The 16,212-nt window shown below is 46.5% G+C and overlaps 1 protein-coding gene across 3 annotated transcripts in view; it reads right to left on the bottom strand.

Moving 5' to 3' along the window:
• LOC110537461 (microtubule-associated protein 6 homolog) overlaps positions 1-9,269 on the bottom strand; it is a 31,122-nt gene extending 21,853 nt beyond the window's left edge. For all 3 annotated transcript variants that reach the window (XM_036937404.1, XM_036937405.1, XM_036937406.1), the window contains exon 1: positions 8,239-9,269. In XM_036937404.1, the coding sequence (XP_036793299.1) occupies positions 8,239-8,954 (716 nt within the window). In that variant the 5' untranslated portion in view covers positions 8,955-9,269. The remainder of the gene's footprint in view (positions 1-8,238) is intronic.
• Between the last annotated feature and the right edge of the window lie 6,943 nt (positions 9,270-16,212).

The following is a 16,212-nucleotide window of genomic DNA, read 5'->3' as shown; positions in this document are numbered from 1 at the left end:
ACACCTCTGATCCTAACCTGCCTGCATCTTGTAGGGAGTTCCTGGAAGCTAAGCTTTGTGAGGAGAGATTGAGCAGCATGTCCTGCCCTCCCTCTCTTTCTCCATCACTCTCTCCCCAGTCAGAGCCTGTGTGGTTAGATTCAGTGATTCAGCACGCATTGCCTGCATGTCGGTGGAAATACCGGGCTTTACAGGCCTTCTAAGAGGATCATTTTTAAATCCACTAAAATCTGTTGGCCTCTTTACAATATTTCAGCCGCTACTGCTGCTCTGCTCACATGCGACATTCATTCTGCAGGCACACTCATCTGCATTGGGATCACCCTGGCCTGGACTGGTTGGCAGTGTGCAGAGAAGAGTTCCCTATGGCCAGTGAATGACTAGCCAGTTGTCCATCTAACCGTGATGAGAGTGAGGTGGGTATTGAATGAGTCAATGGTGTTTGTAAAATAAAATAAAAATCGCAATAAATAAATTAATTAATGTTGGCATGTACATGTTGTGCTGTGATGCAACCTGAAAACATCTCAAATAAACAATTCATGGCCTCTGTCTCGCCCCCTCTGAGCTAAAGGAAACTAAGCTAAACTACCTGTCTCCCTTAAAGTAATGCTACCTGCTCCCCATTCATCATCCACAGCTTATTGCACATTATGCAATAGAGGAAGACGTAATTGTCTCTGAAAGCCCCGCATTTGATTGTTTTCTAATTAGATTGCAACAAAGGAAAATAACTGCTTAATGAGATGAGGAGAAGAAGTGTCTGTGCTGTTGCTCACTGTGTTTATTGTCTGATTACCCCAGCAGGAAAAGGCTGGTGGTTGGTGTGGATGATAATGATAGTGGAGTAAACAAAGCATAACAACTGCAGGTGAGGCCTGACCCTAGGGTTATTCTCATGCAAAAGTGACTTTCAAAGCGTAAACATGGAACAAAGCAGGAAGGCAGCTGAGCTGAGGGATCTTAACCTCTGCTCTGCCTGAAGTGGCAGCAGGTTCCTCAGTCACAGCTAATACAAATCCTTGAGGTCTACACAATGGTGGCTTTGATGGAGATAGAAAATAGAGGTCTTTTGAATCAAAATGTATTGGTCACATACACATGGTTAGCAGATGTTAATGCGAGTGTAGCGAAATGCTTGTGCTTCTGGTTCCGACAATGCAGTAATATCTAACAAGTAATCTAACAAATTCACAACTACTACCTTGTACACACAAATGTGAAGGGATGAATAAGAATATGTACATATAAATATATGGATGAGCGATGGCCAAGCGGCATAGACAAGATACAGTAGATGGTATAGAATACAGTATATACATATGAGATAAGTAATGTAGGATATGTAAACATTATTAAAGTGGGGTTATTTAAAGTGACTAGTGATACCAGTATTAAGTACATTTATTAAAGTGGCCAGAGGTTTGAGTCTGTATGTTGGCAGCAGCCTCTATGTTAGTGATGGCTGTTTAACATTCTGATGGCCTTGAGATAGAAGCTGTTTTTCAGTCTCTTGGTCCCAGCTTTGATGCACCTGTACTGACCTCACCTTCTGGATGATAGCGGGATGAACAGGCAGTGGCTCAGGTGGTTCTTGTCCTTGATTATCTTTTTGGCCTGCCTGTGACATCGGGTGCTGTAGGTGTCCTGGAGGGCAGGTAGTTTGCCCCTGGTGAGGCGTTGTGCAGACCGCACCACCCTCTGGAGAGCCTTGCGGTTGCCATACCAGGTGGTGATACAGCCCAACAGGATGCTCTCGATTGTGCATCTGTAAAGGTTTGTGAGGGTTTTGGGTGACAAGCCAAATTTATTCAGCCTCCTGGGGTTTAAGAGGCGCCGTTGCGCCTTCTTCACCATGCTGGACCATTTCAGTTTGTCTGTGAGGTGTAGGCCGATGAACTTAAAACTTCCCCCCTTCTCCACTACTGTCCCATCGATGTGGATAGTGGGGTGTTCCCTCTGCTGTTTCCTGAAGTCCACAATCATCTCCTTTGTTTTGTTGACGTTGAGTGAGAGGTTATTTTCCTGACACCACACTCCGAGGGCCCTCAATTCTCCCTGTAGGCTGTCTCGTCATTGTTGGTAATCAAGCCTACCACTGTAGTGTCGTCTGCAAACTTGATGATTGAGTTGGAAGCGTTTATGGCCATGCAGTCGTGGGTGAAGAGGGAGTACAGGAAAGGGCTGAGAATGCACCCTTGTGGGGCCCCAGTGTTGAGGATCAGTGAGGTGGAGATGTTGTTTCCTACCTTCACCACCTGGGGGCCGCCCGTCAGAAAGTCCAGGACCCAGTTGCACAGGGCGGTGTTGAGACCCATGGTCTCGAGCTTAATGACGAGTTTGGAGGGTACTATGGTGTTAAATGTTGAGCTGTAGTCAATGAACAGCATTCTAACATAGGTATTCCTCTTGTCCAGAAGGGATAGGGCAGTGTGATGGCAATTGCATCGTCAGTGGACCTATTGGGGTGGTAAGCAAATTGGAGTGGGTCTGGAGTATCAGGTAGGGTGGAGGTGATATTATCCTTGACTAGTCTCTCAAAGCACTTCATGATTACAGAAGTGAGTGCAATGGGGCGATAGTCGTTTAGCTCAGTTACCTTAGCTTTCTTGGGAACAAGAACAATGGTGGCCATCTTGAAGCATGTGGGGACAGCAGACTGGGAAAGGGATTGATTGAATATGTCCGTAAACACACCAGCCAGCTGGTCTGCGCATGCTCTGAGGACACAGCTAGGGATGCCATCTGGGCCGGCAGACTTGCGAGGGTTAACATGTTTAAATGTTTTACTCACGTTGGCCATGGAGAAGGAGAGCCCACAGGCTTTGGTAGTGGGGCATGTCAGTGGCACTGTATTGTCCACAAAGCGAGCAAAGAAGTTGTTTAGTTTGTCTGGGAGCAAGATGTCGATGTCTGTGACGGGGCTGGTTTTCTTTTCATAATCCGTGACTGACTGTAGACACTGCCACATACGTCTCATGTTTGAGCCGTTGAATTGCGACTCTATTTTGTCTCTACGCTTTGCTTGTTTGATTGCCTTGCAGAGGGAATAACTGTACTGTTTGTATTCGGTCATGTTTCCAGTCGCCTTGCTTTCAGTTTTGGGTGAATGCTGCCATCCATCCACGGTTTCTGGTTAGGAAAATAGTCACAGTGGGTACGACATCTCCGATGCACTTGCTAACAAACTCGCTCACCGAGTCAGCATATGCATCATCAATGTTATTGTCTGAGGCTATCCGGAACATACGCCAGTCCACGTGATCGAAGCAATCTTGAAGCGTGGAATACGATTGGTCAGACCAGCGTTGGATGGACCTGAGCATGGGCGTTTCTTGTTTTAGTTTCTGTCTATAGACTGGAAGCAACAAAATAGAGTCATGTTCAGGTTTGCAAAAGGCAAGGCGGGGTAGGGCTTTGTATACATTGCGGAAGTTAGAGTTGCAATGATCCGGAATGCTAACAGCTCGTGTCGCACATTCGATATGCTGATAGAATTGAGAAAGTTCTGTTCGCAGGTTACCTTTGTTAAAATCCCCAGCTACAATAAATGCAGCCTCAGGATGTATGGTTTCCAGTTTACATAGGGGGGGGGGGGGGGGGGGGGGGGGGGGGGGGGGGGGGGGGGGGGGGGGCAGTTGTTACTATAATCGAAGAGAATTCTCTTGGAAGATAATGTGGTCGGCAATTGATTGTAAGGAATTCTAGGTCAGGTGAACAAAGGGACTTGAGTTCCTGTATTGTGATTACACCATGAGTCGTTAATCATAAGGCATACACCCCCATCCTTATTCTTACCAGAGAGATGTTTGTTTCTGTTGGTGCGATGCATGAAGAAACCAGGTGGCTGTACCAACTGACAACATATCCCGAGTGAGCCATGTTTCCGTGAAACAGGGAATATTACAATCTCTGTCTCTCTGGAAGGCAACGCGTGCCCTAATTTCGTCCACCTTGATATTTACAGATTGGACATTGGCAAGTAATATGCTCGGAAGCGGTGGATGGCTTTTTTTTTATCCAATAGTTCTTCCCGGCTGTATGTAATAACACTTGAGATTTTCTGGGCTAACAATGTAAGAAATAATACATAAAAAAACAAATAACTGCATAGGACCTGAAGTGAGGCTCCATCTTGTCGGCTCCATCTTGCACAGGCGCCATCTTGATCACATCTGTCACAGTCCATACCATCCACCATGTCATGCACTCATGTTATTGTGAAATAAAAATAAAAAGGTGAGAAGTGAGGAATGACTGAAACTGGACATAAAAGCAAGGCTTTCATCATGAATGCTACTTCTTTGGGGCATGCAGGCTGCACAGAATCATTTCAGATGGCCTACATTTTGAAAAGACCGCTGCAGTCCAGGCATAGCTCTTGGTTCAGCTTCAGTACTTTTGTTTTTGTACCGTGAGGGCAGTTTTATTTACTTCACGCTGCCATAAACAATCTTCTCTGAGAGACAGCTATTTTCCATTGTTTTGGAGAAATGGTTGACTGGCTGAACACAAAATAGGATGTGGCCAACTATCCAGTCAGGTTCCATCAGTAACTTGAAGTCAAGAAGCTTCATATTCTATTAATATCCATATCCACATCCTGACCATAGAAAGCCTTTATTTTCTATGGTAGAGTAGGTCAGGGTGTGACTAGGGGTGTTAATCTAGTTCATATTTTCTATGTTTGGGTTTTGGTATGATTCCCAATTAGAGGCAGCTGGCTATTGTTGTCTCTAATTGGGGATCATACTTAAAGTAGCATTTTTTCCACCTGTGGGTTATGGGATATTGTTTATGTTTGGAGTTAGTGCACATAGCACCTCAGTAGTCACGGTTTGTTCGCTTATTGTTTATGGTTTTGTTTTGTTAAGTTTCACTAATAATAAAGTATGTGGGACTCATTTCGAGCTGAGTCTAGGTCCGACCATTACTACGAACATCGTGACACAGAGCTTGGATAAAAGTCCTGGTTTTCTGAATAGGCCTCATTTATATGTTGTAGGTCCAGGAGGAGAATTACATTAACATGGCTCAATTGGGAGCAACCACTAGATGCAGAAAATCTAATTCACATCCCTCATTTGTATGAATGTCACGTCAATCTCCAACCATGCAGTGGCATACAGTGACACAAAGTTTTATCATACATAATTAGAAACAGTCTCATGAAAGCAAGGTGAATGAAGCCGCTCTGAGCAGTTAAAAGCCCAGTGCAGGGGCAAAAAAGTGATTTTCCTGTGTTTTATATATATTTTCACACTGAGGTTCGAATAATATTGTGAAAATACCGCCTGAAATTTCAGCCTGTTTTGGTTCGATGGAGTTTTGGCGGTAAATTAATTAATAGACCAATAGCACCTAGTTTTCAGTTTTCCCATTCCCACTCAGACCACTCCCAGACAGTCCTAGCAAAATTATTGCTTCAAACTGCTCTTTGCTTAGAAGCTATTTTTGTTTGTTTTCAATTAAAATTGTCAAAAATAATCACAGTAAGGCACTTAATTGTTACCTAGAAATTATTTGATATTGCGATTAAAAAAGTCTGTATTGGACTTGTAAACTTCAACACGGTCAGACTGGGATATCTGTCTGTCACTCCACAGACACCCACATCCCAAGGAGCCTAGTCCCCATCGGCAAGGCTCTCCATAATAGTGTGTGTTTATATGTGTATGTGTGAGCACGTGCGTGATCATGCGTGTGTGTGTGTGAATGTGTGTGTGTCAGAGATTAACCAACAGCCGACCTGCTTCTTTCTTTCTCAGTGCTCGCAGACTCAGGGCTCCTGCTTGTCACAATGCAGCCATTTCATGCCATGTGAGGACTGAGCAGGTCTCTTTCCGCCCTGGGCTGGTCCCCACTGGCTGCAGAACAATACTGACACAACAACAGTGGAGCGCTCCACTGTGACCAGCTGCCAGACTTGTTTTTTATTTGATTTCTACCTTTATTTAACCAGGAAAAGCCCATTGAGACCCAGAGTCTCTTTTTCAAGGGAGACCTGGCCAAGAAGGCAGCAACAATCAATATATTACAGAATTAAAACATACAACAACATGATCCAGCTTTAAAAAAGCATTTACACTCTTCTGTAACAGTCTTTCATCAACATTTTAAATTCATTCAGTGGCACTGACATATCTACAGTAGACGAAGCATGGATTGTAGACTATTCCATGCCTCTGGTGCACAAGAAGAGAAGGCAGTCTTGCCAAATACTGTAAATGTCCTGGGGACTTTAAGTAGCAACCACCTAGCAGACCGGGTATGGTAACTGCTGGTGGTGAAGGAGACCAGACTACAGAGGTAAAAAGGGAGTTTACCCAAAAGGGCTTTGTAGATGAACACATACAAATGTAGCTTTCTGCGCATATAAGTTGAGGTCTAACCTACCATTTGGTACAAGGTGCAATGGTGGGTGAGTGACTTAGCATTTGTATTAAAGTGCAAGGATGCATGATAAACAGAATCCAGTCTCTGTAAGACTGAGGAGGCTGCATGCATATACAACAAGTCACCATAATCAATTACAGAGAGAAAAGTGGCCTGAACAAGATTCTTTCTAGCCATAAGCGGGATTGAAGCTTCATTACGAAAATGAAAACCCAATATCAATTTAAGCTTTGTCACAAGATTATCCACATGAACTTTAAAGGACAACTTGTCATCCAACCAAATACCTAGGTATTTGTAGGATGACACTTTTTTATGGATAATATGACAATGCTCTTCTCTGGCTGAGTGCGAGCTCTGGTAAAGGTCATGAATTTAGTTTGTTGTACATACAAGACCAGTTTGAGAACATAAAGGGAGGCCTGCAGTGACTGAAAAGCAGTCTGGAGCTCTTCAACAGCCTGAACCAGAGAAGGAACACATGAGTATATGACTGTATCATCTGCATATAGATGTAACTTTGCTGGTTGCATCCCATTTCCCAAATCATTAATACAAATTGAGAACAATACAGGAGCTAGAATGGAACCCTGGAGCACACCTCTATTAATCTCAAGAAAGCGAGACATGTGATTGTCCGCATATACACATTGTGTTCTGTCAGAAAGATAGTTCCTAAACCAATTTACTGCCCCTTCACTGAGACCAATGTTACTGAACGTGTTATGTTACTGAACAATGTTCACGGCCAACTAAATCAAATGCCTTTGATAAATCAAAGGCATTTGCTCTCCTCTCTCACACCACCTCAAGTCAGGGAGAATATTCTTCTCAGCCCTCTTCTCAGTGTTAGTAATTTATGTTTTGTGGGTAACTTCAGTAAGGAAGTGTTCTAATATAATTCACAGCTGAGTCAGGCTTAGTTTTGTCATGTCACACTCACTGGGTGAAATGTGTTTCTATTCATCAGACCAGAGGTACTGTGTTTGGCAGTAAGGCTCAGGCATAAATCCTATGGAGTGTGATATCTTGGTCATGGGACTGTACTCTTGCCAAATTGAGCAGAGAACTGAAATAGGACACGCAATAAGTGGTACTGATGAATCTTGAACAACAAAGGCAAAACTTTCTCAAGTTGTTATCCTCAAACACTCAAACTCTTTGTGGCACTCACTCCCTGGCAACTACTCTGTAAGGAACTCTAATGGGATGTGGCAGATGACTAAACAATTTATCCACCATCTTTGTTCACAGAGCATAACAAAAACATGGCACTGCCGCTGCCCCAAGCTGTGTCTGTGTAAACTGCATATCTAGCACGGGCCTTAGTGCTCAGCTCACTGAGCCAGACAGAGACATGGCAGGTCTCCATCATTCATGCACAGTGCATAACGCTGGGACAGAGACAGATTTTGTTTTACAGGGACATTAATTCTACCTCAGCACAAACCTTTTGAATGTAACATTATGTATAAATAAAGACCTTCAGAACAATACGTTTTACTGTTACACTATTTATGTGATAGATGCTGTTTTATCCATGCTACTTTAATTGAGGCAAATCTGCTTCAAAGTTTTGAATAGAAAGCAGTGGTTAGAATTCCTTGGTAAAAAAATATGTTTGATATCTGATACTGAATGATATATCAGGAATATTTTACATGTAGGCCTATTTGCTTATCTCATTAACATGCGACGACCTTCACACAACCTCATATTGAAGGTGAACTCACTCACCTGCAACACAGAGCAAAGCCACTTTGGAAACGCATTAAACTTCCACAATGACATGATGCAATGTTTGATTTTGGGTTTTACCTGTGAAGTGCGTTTATAACTTACTTGTATGAGCTGCCACCAGTAACTTCCTGTTTTAACTGCCTGTTTAGCGCATCTAGTGCCGCCCTGCCTCTGGCCCCTGCCGCGTCTTCTCGCTCCACTTTGATGCTAACTTTCTTTTCACCCTCCTTCTCTGCAGATAGATTATTTTTACTCCCTCCGAGGATTTCCTTTTCGTGCAATTTGTCAGCAATTTCGCATTTCTCTACACCGATGTCAACCTCCGCTTGTTTGGACCTATCCTGGACGCGATCATCGCCGATGGAGATGGATGGATTGGGTCTGGGAATCCAAGGATGGTCACTCCTTTTTGGAATGGGCCACGGCTGGAAATCCTTCTGATATTGTGTCTTGTTATTAAAAGGGATCTCGGGAGTGTGATATTCATTCTTAGGTTTACAGGATGGCTCAGGACGCACTTTCCAGTGCTTAAAGTCTTGCCGCATTACAGAACCACACGCGCGCTCCCCAGACGCAGCGATACCGGGGTTCGCACGAGCTGCTACCGCCTGGTCGCTGTGAATGGGTTGCGTTTCTATGGCGACTGCACTCGTTTGTGCCTGGTTATGCGGCTGTTTTTGTTGGTGCTGCAGCTTAAGATGCTGCATCTCCGAGACATCGTACCTGGTGAAAACCAATGGCACAGAAATGTCCCCCTTGTCCAACTGGTTCCAGAAGCGGGCCATACAGCACGCCCTGGTGATGCAGGGCCACGCCATGATGTCGGTTATAGCTCAGCTCCTGCGCGCGATACAATTCTTCAAATGCCACGGATCCGAGCAGGGAAAATTACTGTCTCTCCTCGGCTCTTGATGGGCCCCGGTATCCTGCTAAAGAGGAACAAAATGTCCGAGTTATTGAATGGTGCAATCTTCGATGTTTAGCGATAATAGACGAATGATAAATCCATGATCCAAATATAAAGATTACTGTCTCGGATGTTTTCCTTTTGCGCTGCTCTCAGCTCTGCCCGTTCTGTCCCGTCATGCACATTGCACTACGACAGGACACTGCAAGGGAAGTCTGCCCCGCCCACGCGCTAGCATCTCCCCATGACAGGATGGATGCTCAGCATTGAAGCAGAGAAATATCACCTGGCATCTTCATCATCACGCAATGTCTGCAGTGAGGAGAGACGTTTTGAAGCTTCAACCAATTCAATTCCATTATAGTTTTATGTTTCCATGCGTTCATAGCAAATTACCAAGAATCTGCTAGTAGTAGGCTCATTCACGTAGGCTACAATTGAAGAAGGTAATTAAGCATGACAGGTTGATGGTGTGCTTTAGCATATTAAATATTCTTTTAATAATCAATTCTTTACAGACAGATTATTTGACTTATAATTCACTATATCACAATTCCAGTGGGTCAGAAGTTTACATACACTAAGTTGACTGTGCCTTTAAACAGCTTGAAAAATTCCAGAAAATGATGTCATGGCTTTAGAAGCTTCTGATAGGCTGATTGACATCATTTGAGTCAATTGGATGTATTTTAAGGCCTACCTTCAAACTCAGTGCCACTTTGCTTGACATCATGGGAAAATCAAAAGAAATCAGCCAAGACCTCAGAATAAAAATTGTAGACCTCCACAAGTCTGGATCATCCTTGGGAGCAATTTCCAAATGCCTGAAGGTGTCACGACTCCGACCGAAGGACACTCCCCTTCCCGTTCGGGTGGCGCTCGGCGGTCGTCGTCGCCGGCCTACTAGCTGCCACTGATTATTTCCTCCCCTCCTTATGTGTTTATTGAGTGCACCTGTTTTGAGTTAGGTAGTTAGTAGTAAGGCTTTATTAGTCAGCCTTGTGCGGGATTAATTATTGTGACCGTCGGTTTGGTGTACTTGTGTGCACATCTATGGGTTGTGTGTTTTCCCATTATGTGGGGTTTTCCTGGACAGTTTAAGTCCCCCTGTTTGGGGCATTTGTTTGTTCATTTACGCCCTGTGTTTTCGTGAGGGTTGGCTTATGTTCGCCGTTTCTCTGTGCATTAAAATAGCACTTCCCTGAACTCTCTGCTTCCTGCGCCTGACTCCTCACCCACTACACTCAGACCGTTACAGAATCCCGCACCACTGGAATGGAGTCAGCAGGAACAACAGCCACTCCCCTCCCATCGATGGAAGAGAGGGTTCTACATCACACCACCGTTCTCCATCGGATCGGAACGGCGATGGATCTGGTGATGGAGAGAATGGACCGATGGGAGAGAAGCGGTCTCCTCTCTCCACCTTCAGCCCACCCTCCTCAGGACTCCCCATCTCCCGACTCCAGCACCCTCCGTCTTACGCTCCCGAGGGTCTATGATGGAGCGGCAGCAGGGTGCCAGGGGTTCTTACTCCAGCTAGAACTGTACCTGGCCACCGTCAGACCCACTCCCTCGGGAGCGGAGAGGGTGAGTGTCCTCATCTCCTGCCTCACGGGTCGTGCTCTGGAGTGGGCAAACGCAGTCTGGAATGGCCCAGACTCAGCGAAGGAGCACTACCCCGAGTTTTCTCGCCGCTTCCGCGCCGTGTTTGACCATCCTCTAGATGGCCGAGCGGCTGGAGAACGACTATTCCATCTCCGGCAGGAGAAGAGGAGCGCCCAGGATTACGCGTTGGAGTTCCGTACCTTGGCAGCAGGATCCGGGTGGAACGACAGGGCCCTTATTGACCACTACCGGTGTAGTCTCCGGGAGGACGTCCGCAGGGAGCTAGCGTGTCGGGACAGCGCTCTTTCCTTGGATGAGCTAATTGACATGTCCATCCGACTGGACAATCTGCTGGCTGCCCGCGGGCGTTCGGAGAGGGTCCTGTGTGTTCCACCACCCAGCACCTCCACTCCTGTTCCGATGGAGTTGGGAGGGGCTTTGCCGAGGGGTACCGGAGGAGGAGGCTCCCTCTGCACCAACTGTGGTCGGAGAGGACACACGGCCGATCGGTGCTGGGGGGGTCCGTCTGGGAGTCGAGATGGCAGGCGGAACATTTCTCGATCACCCCAGGTGAGTCAGCACCAAACTCACCCAGAACCCCCTGTTGGTCACATGTTTGTCTTGATTTTTTTCCTTAAATTTTTCCCCTCTTCCCAGCATAGGGCGCTAGTCGATTCAGGCGCAGCTGGGAACTTTATGGATCGCGGACTCGCTATTAAATTAGGTGTTCCGCTTGTGCCGATAGATTCTCCCTTTCCCGTGCACTCCCTAGATAGCCGGCCATTAGGGTCAGGGAGACCACGATCCCACTGGACATGGTAACGCAGGGGAATCATAGGGAGCGTATCAGTCTCTATATTATTGATTCGCCTGCGTTTCCAGTGGTGTTAGGGATTCCCTGGCTGGCCCGGCACAATCCTAAAATTTTGTGGAGACAAGGGGTTCTCCAGGGGTGGTCAGAGTGTTCTGGAAGGTGTCTGGGAGTTTCCGTCGGTGCCACCTCGGTGGAAAGTCCAGACCAGGGTCCCACAGTGCGCATTCCCCCCGAGCATGCCGATTTGGCAATCGCTTTTAGTAAAAAGAAGGCGACTAAATTACCACCACATCGACCGGGAAGGGATTGTGCGATAGATCTCCAGGTAAACGCTGCGCTTCCCAAGAGTCACGTTTACCCATTGTCCCAAGAGGAGACGTTGGCTATGGAGACATACATCACGGAGTCTCTGGGACAGGGGTACATTCGGTCCTCTATTTCACCCGTCTCCTCGAGTTTCTTTTTTGTGAAGAAAAAGGAGGGAGGATTGCGTCCGTGTATTGATTATAGAGGTCTAAATGCCATCACAGTGGGGTTCAGCTACCCACTACCTCTCATTGCTACGGCAGTGGAATCCTTTCAGGGAGCGCAGTTCTTCACAAAATTGGATCTCAGGAGCGCGTATAGCCTGGTGCGTATTCGGAAGGGAGACGAGTGGAAAACCGCATTTAGTACCACATCGGGCCACTATGAGTACTGCGTCATGCCGTATGGGTTAAAAAATGCTCCAGCCATTTTTCAATCCTTTGTAGACAATATTCTCAGGGACTTGCACGGGCAGGGAGTGGTTGTTTATATCGATGACATTCTGATCTACTCAGCCACTCACGCCGCGCATGTGTCTCTGGTACGCAAGGTGCTTGGTAGACTGCTGGAACATGACCTATACGTCAAGGCTGAGAAGTGTGTGTTCTCCAAACGAGCCGTCTCCTTTCTGGGTTATCGCATTTCCACCTCGGGGGTGGAGATGGAGGGTGACCGCAGTAAGGCCGTGCGTAATTGGCCGACTCCGACCACGGTAAAAGAGGTGCAGCGGTTTTTGGGTTTTGCCAACTACTACCGGAGGTTTATCCTGGGTTTTGGCCAGGTAGCGGCTCCAATTACCTCACTGCTGAAGGGGGGCCCGGTGCGGTTGCGGTGGTCAGCAGAGGCGGACAGAGATTTCAACAAGTTGAAGGCGCTGTTCACGGATGCACCCGTGTTGGTGCATCCGGACCCCTCTCTAGCATTCATAGTGGAGGTGGACTCGTCTGAGGCTGGGGTGGGTGCCGTGCTATCACAGCGCTCGGGTACGCCACCAAAACTCCGTCCCTGCGCTTTCTTCTCGAGTAAGCTCAGCCCAGCGGAGCGTAACTATGATGTGGGGGACCGGGAGTTGTTAGCGGTGGTCAGGGCTCTGAAGGTGTGGAGACACTGGCTTGAGGGGGCTAAGCACCCCTTTCTCATCTGGACCGACCACCAAAATCTGGAGTATATTCGGGCAGCTAGGAGACTGAACCCGCGGCAGGCAAGGTGGGCCATGTTTTTCACTCGATTCCGGTTCACTTTATCATATAGACCGGGCTCCCAGAACGTGAAGGCGGACGCACTGTCCCGCCTTTACGACACCGAGGATAGGTCCACCGAACCTACTCCCATCCTTCCGGCCTCAAAGCTGATGGCACCGGTGGTATGGGAGGTGGACTCGGACATCGAGCGGGCGTTACGGGCTGAACCCACGCCTCCTCAGTGTCCGGCGGGGCGGAGGTACGTGCCGCTTGGTGTTCGGGACCAACTGATTCGGTGGGCTCACGTCCTACCCTCCTCGGGTCACCCTGGGGTGAGGAGGACAGTGGGGAGCCTTCGGGGGAGGTATTGGTGGCCTTCCTTAGCTAGGGACGTTAAGGTTTATGTCTCCTCCTGTTCGGTATGCGCCCAGAGTAAGGCTCCTAGGCACCTTCCTAGAGGGAAGTTACAACCCCTCCCCGTTCCACAACGGCCATGGTCACGTCTATCCATAGATTTCCTGACCGACCTTCCCCCGTCTCAGGGTAACACCACGGTTCTGGTGATTGTGGATCGGTTCTCTAAGTCCTGCCGTCTCCTCCCGTTGCCCGGTATCCCAACAGCCCTACAGACTGCGGAGGCATTATTCACCCACGTCTTCCGGCACTACGGGGTGCCGGAGGACATCGTTTCTGATCGGGGCACCCAGTTCACGTCCCGAGTATGGAGGGCGTTAATGGAGCATCTGGGGGTCTCGGTCAGCCTGACCTCCGGTTATCACCCCGAAAGTAATGGGCAGGTGGAGAGAGTAAACCAGGAGGTGGGTAGGTTTCTGCGGTCGTACTGCCAGGACCGGCCAGGGGAGTGGGCGAGATACATCCCCTGGACTGAAATAGCCCAGAACTCACTACGCCACTCCTCTACTAATGTGTCCCCCTTTCAGTGTGTGTTGGGGTACCAGCCGGTCCTTGCACCGTGGCATCCGAGCCAGACCGAGGCTCCTGCGGTGGAGGAATGGGTGCAGCGCTCCAGGAATCCCTTCAACAGGCTAGTGGACGGCAGAAAAGGAGTGCTGTGGCGGTCATTTACGCCCTGTGTTTTCGTGAGGGTTGGCTTATGTTCGCCGTCCTACTAGCTGCCACTGATTATTTCCTCCCCCTCCTTATGTGTTTATTGAGTGCACCTGTTTTGAGTTAGGTAGTTAGTAGTAAGGCTTTATTAGTCAGCCTTGTGCGGGATTAATTATTGTGACCGTCGGTTTGGTGTACTTGTGTGCACATCTATGGGTTGTGTGTTTTCCCATTATGTGGGGTTTTCCTGGACAGTTTAAGTCCCCCTGTTTGGGGCATTTGTTTGTTCATTTACGCCCTGTGTTTTCGTGAGGGTTGGCTTATGTTCGCCGTTTCTCTGTGCATTAAAATAGCACTTCCCTGAACTCTCTGCTTCCTGCGCCTGACTCCTCACCCACTACACTCAGACCGTTACAGAAGGTACAACGTTCATCTATACAAACAATAGTACACAAGTATAAACACCATGGGACCACACGGCCGTCATACCGCTCAGGAAGAGACGCGTTCTGTCTCCTAGAGATGAACGTACTTTGGTGCGAAAAGTGCAAATCAATCCCAGAACAACAGCAAAGGACCTTATGAAGATGCTGGAGGAAACAGGTACAAAAGTATCTATATTCACAGTAAAACGAGTCCTGTATTGACATAACCTGAAAGGCCGCTCAACAAGGGAGAAGCCACTGTTCCAAAACCACCATTAAAAAGCCAGACTACGGTTTGCAACTGCACATGGGGACAAAGATCGTACTTTTTAGAGAAATGTCCTCTGGTCTGATGAAACAAAAATAGAACTGTTTGGCCATAATGGCCATCGTTATGTTTGGAGGAAAAAGGGGGAGGCTTGCAAGCTGAAGAACACCATCCCAACCGTGAACCACGGGGGTGGCAGCATCATGTTGTGGGGGTGCTTTGCTGCAAGGTTAAAGCTTGGTCGTAAATGGGTCTTCCAAATGGACAATGACCCCAAGCATACTTCCAAAGTTGTGGCAAAATGGCTTAACGACAACAAAGTCAAGGTATTGGAGTGGCCATCACAAAGCCCTGACCTCAACCCTATAGAAAATTTGTTGGTATAACTGAAAAAGCGTGTGCGAGCAAGGAAGCCTACAAACCTGACTCAGTTACACCAGCTCTGTCAGGAGGAATGGGCCAAAATTCACCCAACTTATTGTGGGAAGCTTTTGGATGGCTACCTGAAATGTTTGACCCAAGTTAAACAATTTAAAGGCAATGCTACCAAACACTAATTGAGTGTATGTAAACGTCTGACCCACTGGGAATGTGGTGAAAGAAATAAAGCTGAAATAAATTATTCTCTCTACTATTATTCTGACATTTCACATTCTTAAAATAAAGTGTTGATCCTCAAACAACCATTTTTACTAGGATTAAATGTCAGGAATTGTGAAACTGAGTTTAAATGTATTTGGCTAAGGTGTATGTAAACTTCCGACTTCAACTGTACATATCCTTTAAATTGTGTTGTCAACCAAACACAATTCAATATTACTTTTTTAATACAGTGAATGGCCTAAAGTTAAGGCTATCTTACAAACTAATGTAACATTCAACCTCAAAATGAGTAACTCACCCATGGCCACATTCTGAGGTTACTGTAACTATAAACGTATTCTTATATAATCATATAAAGCATGCATATTCAAGATAGCATGCATAGGTCATATATCTTAGGTCAGTGGAGATCTTCACAATTGCTTTAATTATCTATGCGCAAATCATGAACGGCATTCATCACTTGTGCCGTACACTTTTAATGTAGTCTCAACTGCAATCCAGGTCATAAGGTTGTGCTATTAGGTGAAGCACAGTGATAACACAATCTGTTCTATAAATATACAAAATATCTGAAATTGTATTCTCATTTGATCTTTGCTGTGCTTTTAAATGGTTGAAAGTACAGTGATAGACATTTGGGTAACATCTAAACCAAAAATCAGACATTGTTTTTCCGTTGGAATTTGGTTGTACTTTTAGATTGTTGAAAGCATAGTGATAATGCATTGGAAATTCAACTCACTTTTGCCTTTTTTTTTAAGTTAGTGAATATTGGTTGTAATCTCATTGATCAATGTCTCAACCAAATATTAAACAATTATCCGTGTTGAAATTACGTGGTGTGCCCAGTGGGTTATTTGTACCAAATTGCTGGTGAGAGCATAAAAATAAGG

This window comes from Oncorhynchus mykiss, chromosome 12, assembly GCF_013265735.2.
Source record: "Oncorhynchus mykiss isolate Arlee chromosome 12, USDA_OmykA_1.1, whole genome shotgun sequence".
Classification (NCBI taxonomy): Eukaryota; Metazoa; Chordata; class Actinopteri; order Salmoniformes; family Salmonidae; genus Oncorhynchus; species Oncorhynchus mykiss.
Note: the sequence above shows the minus strand (reverse complement) of the source record. Positions and strands in the feature narration are given on the sequence as shown.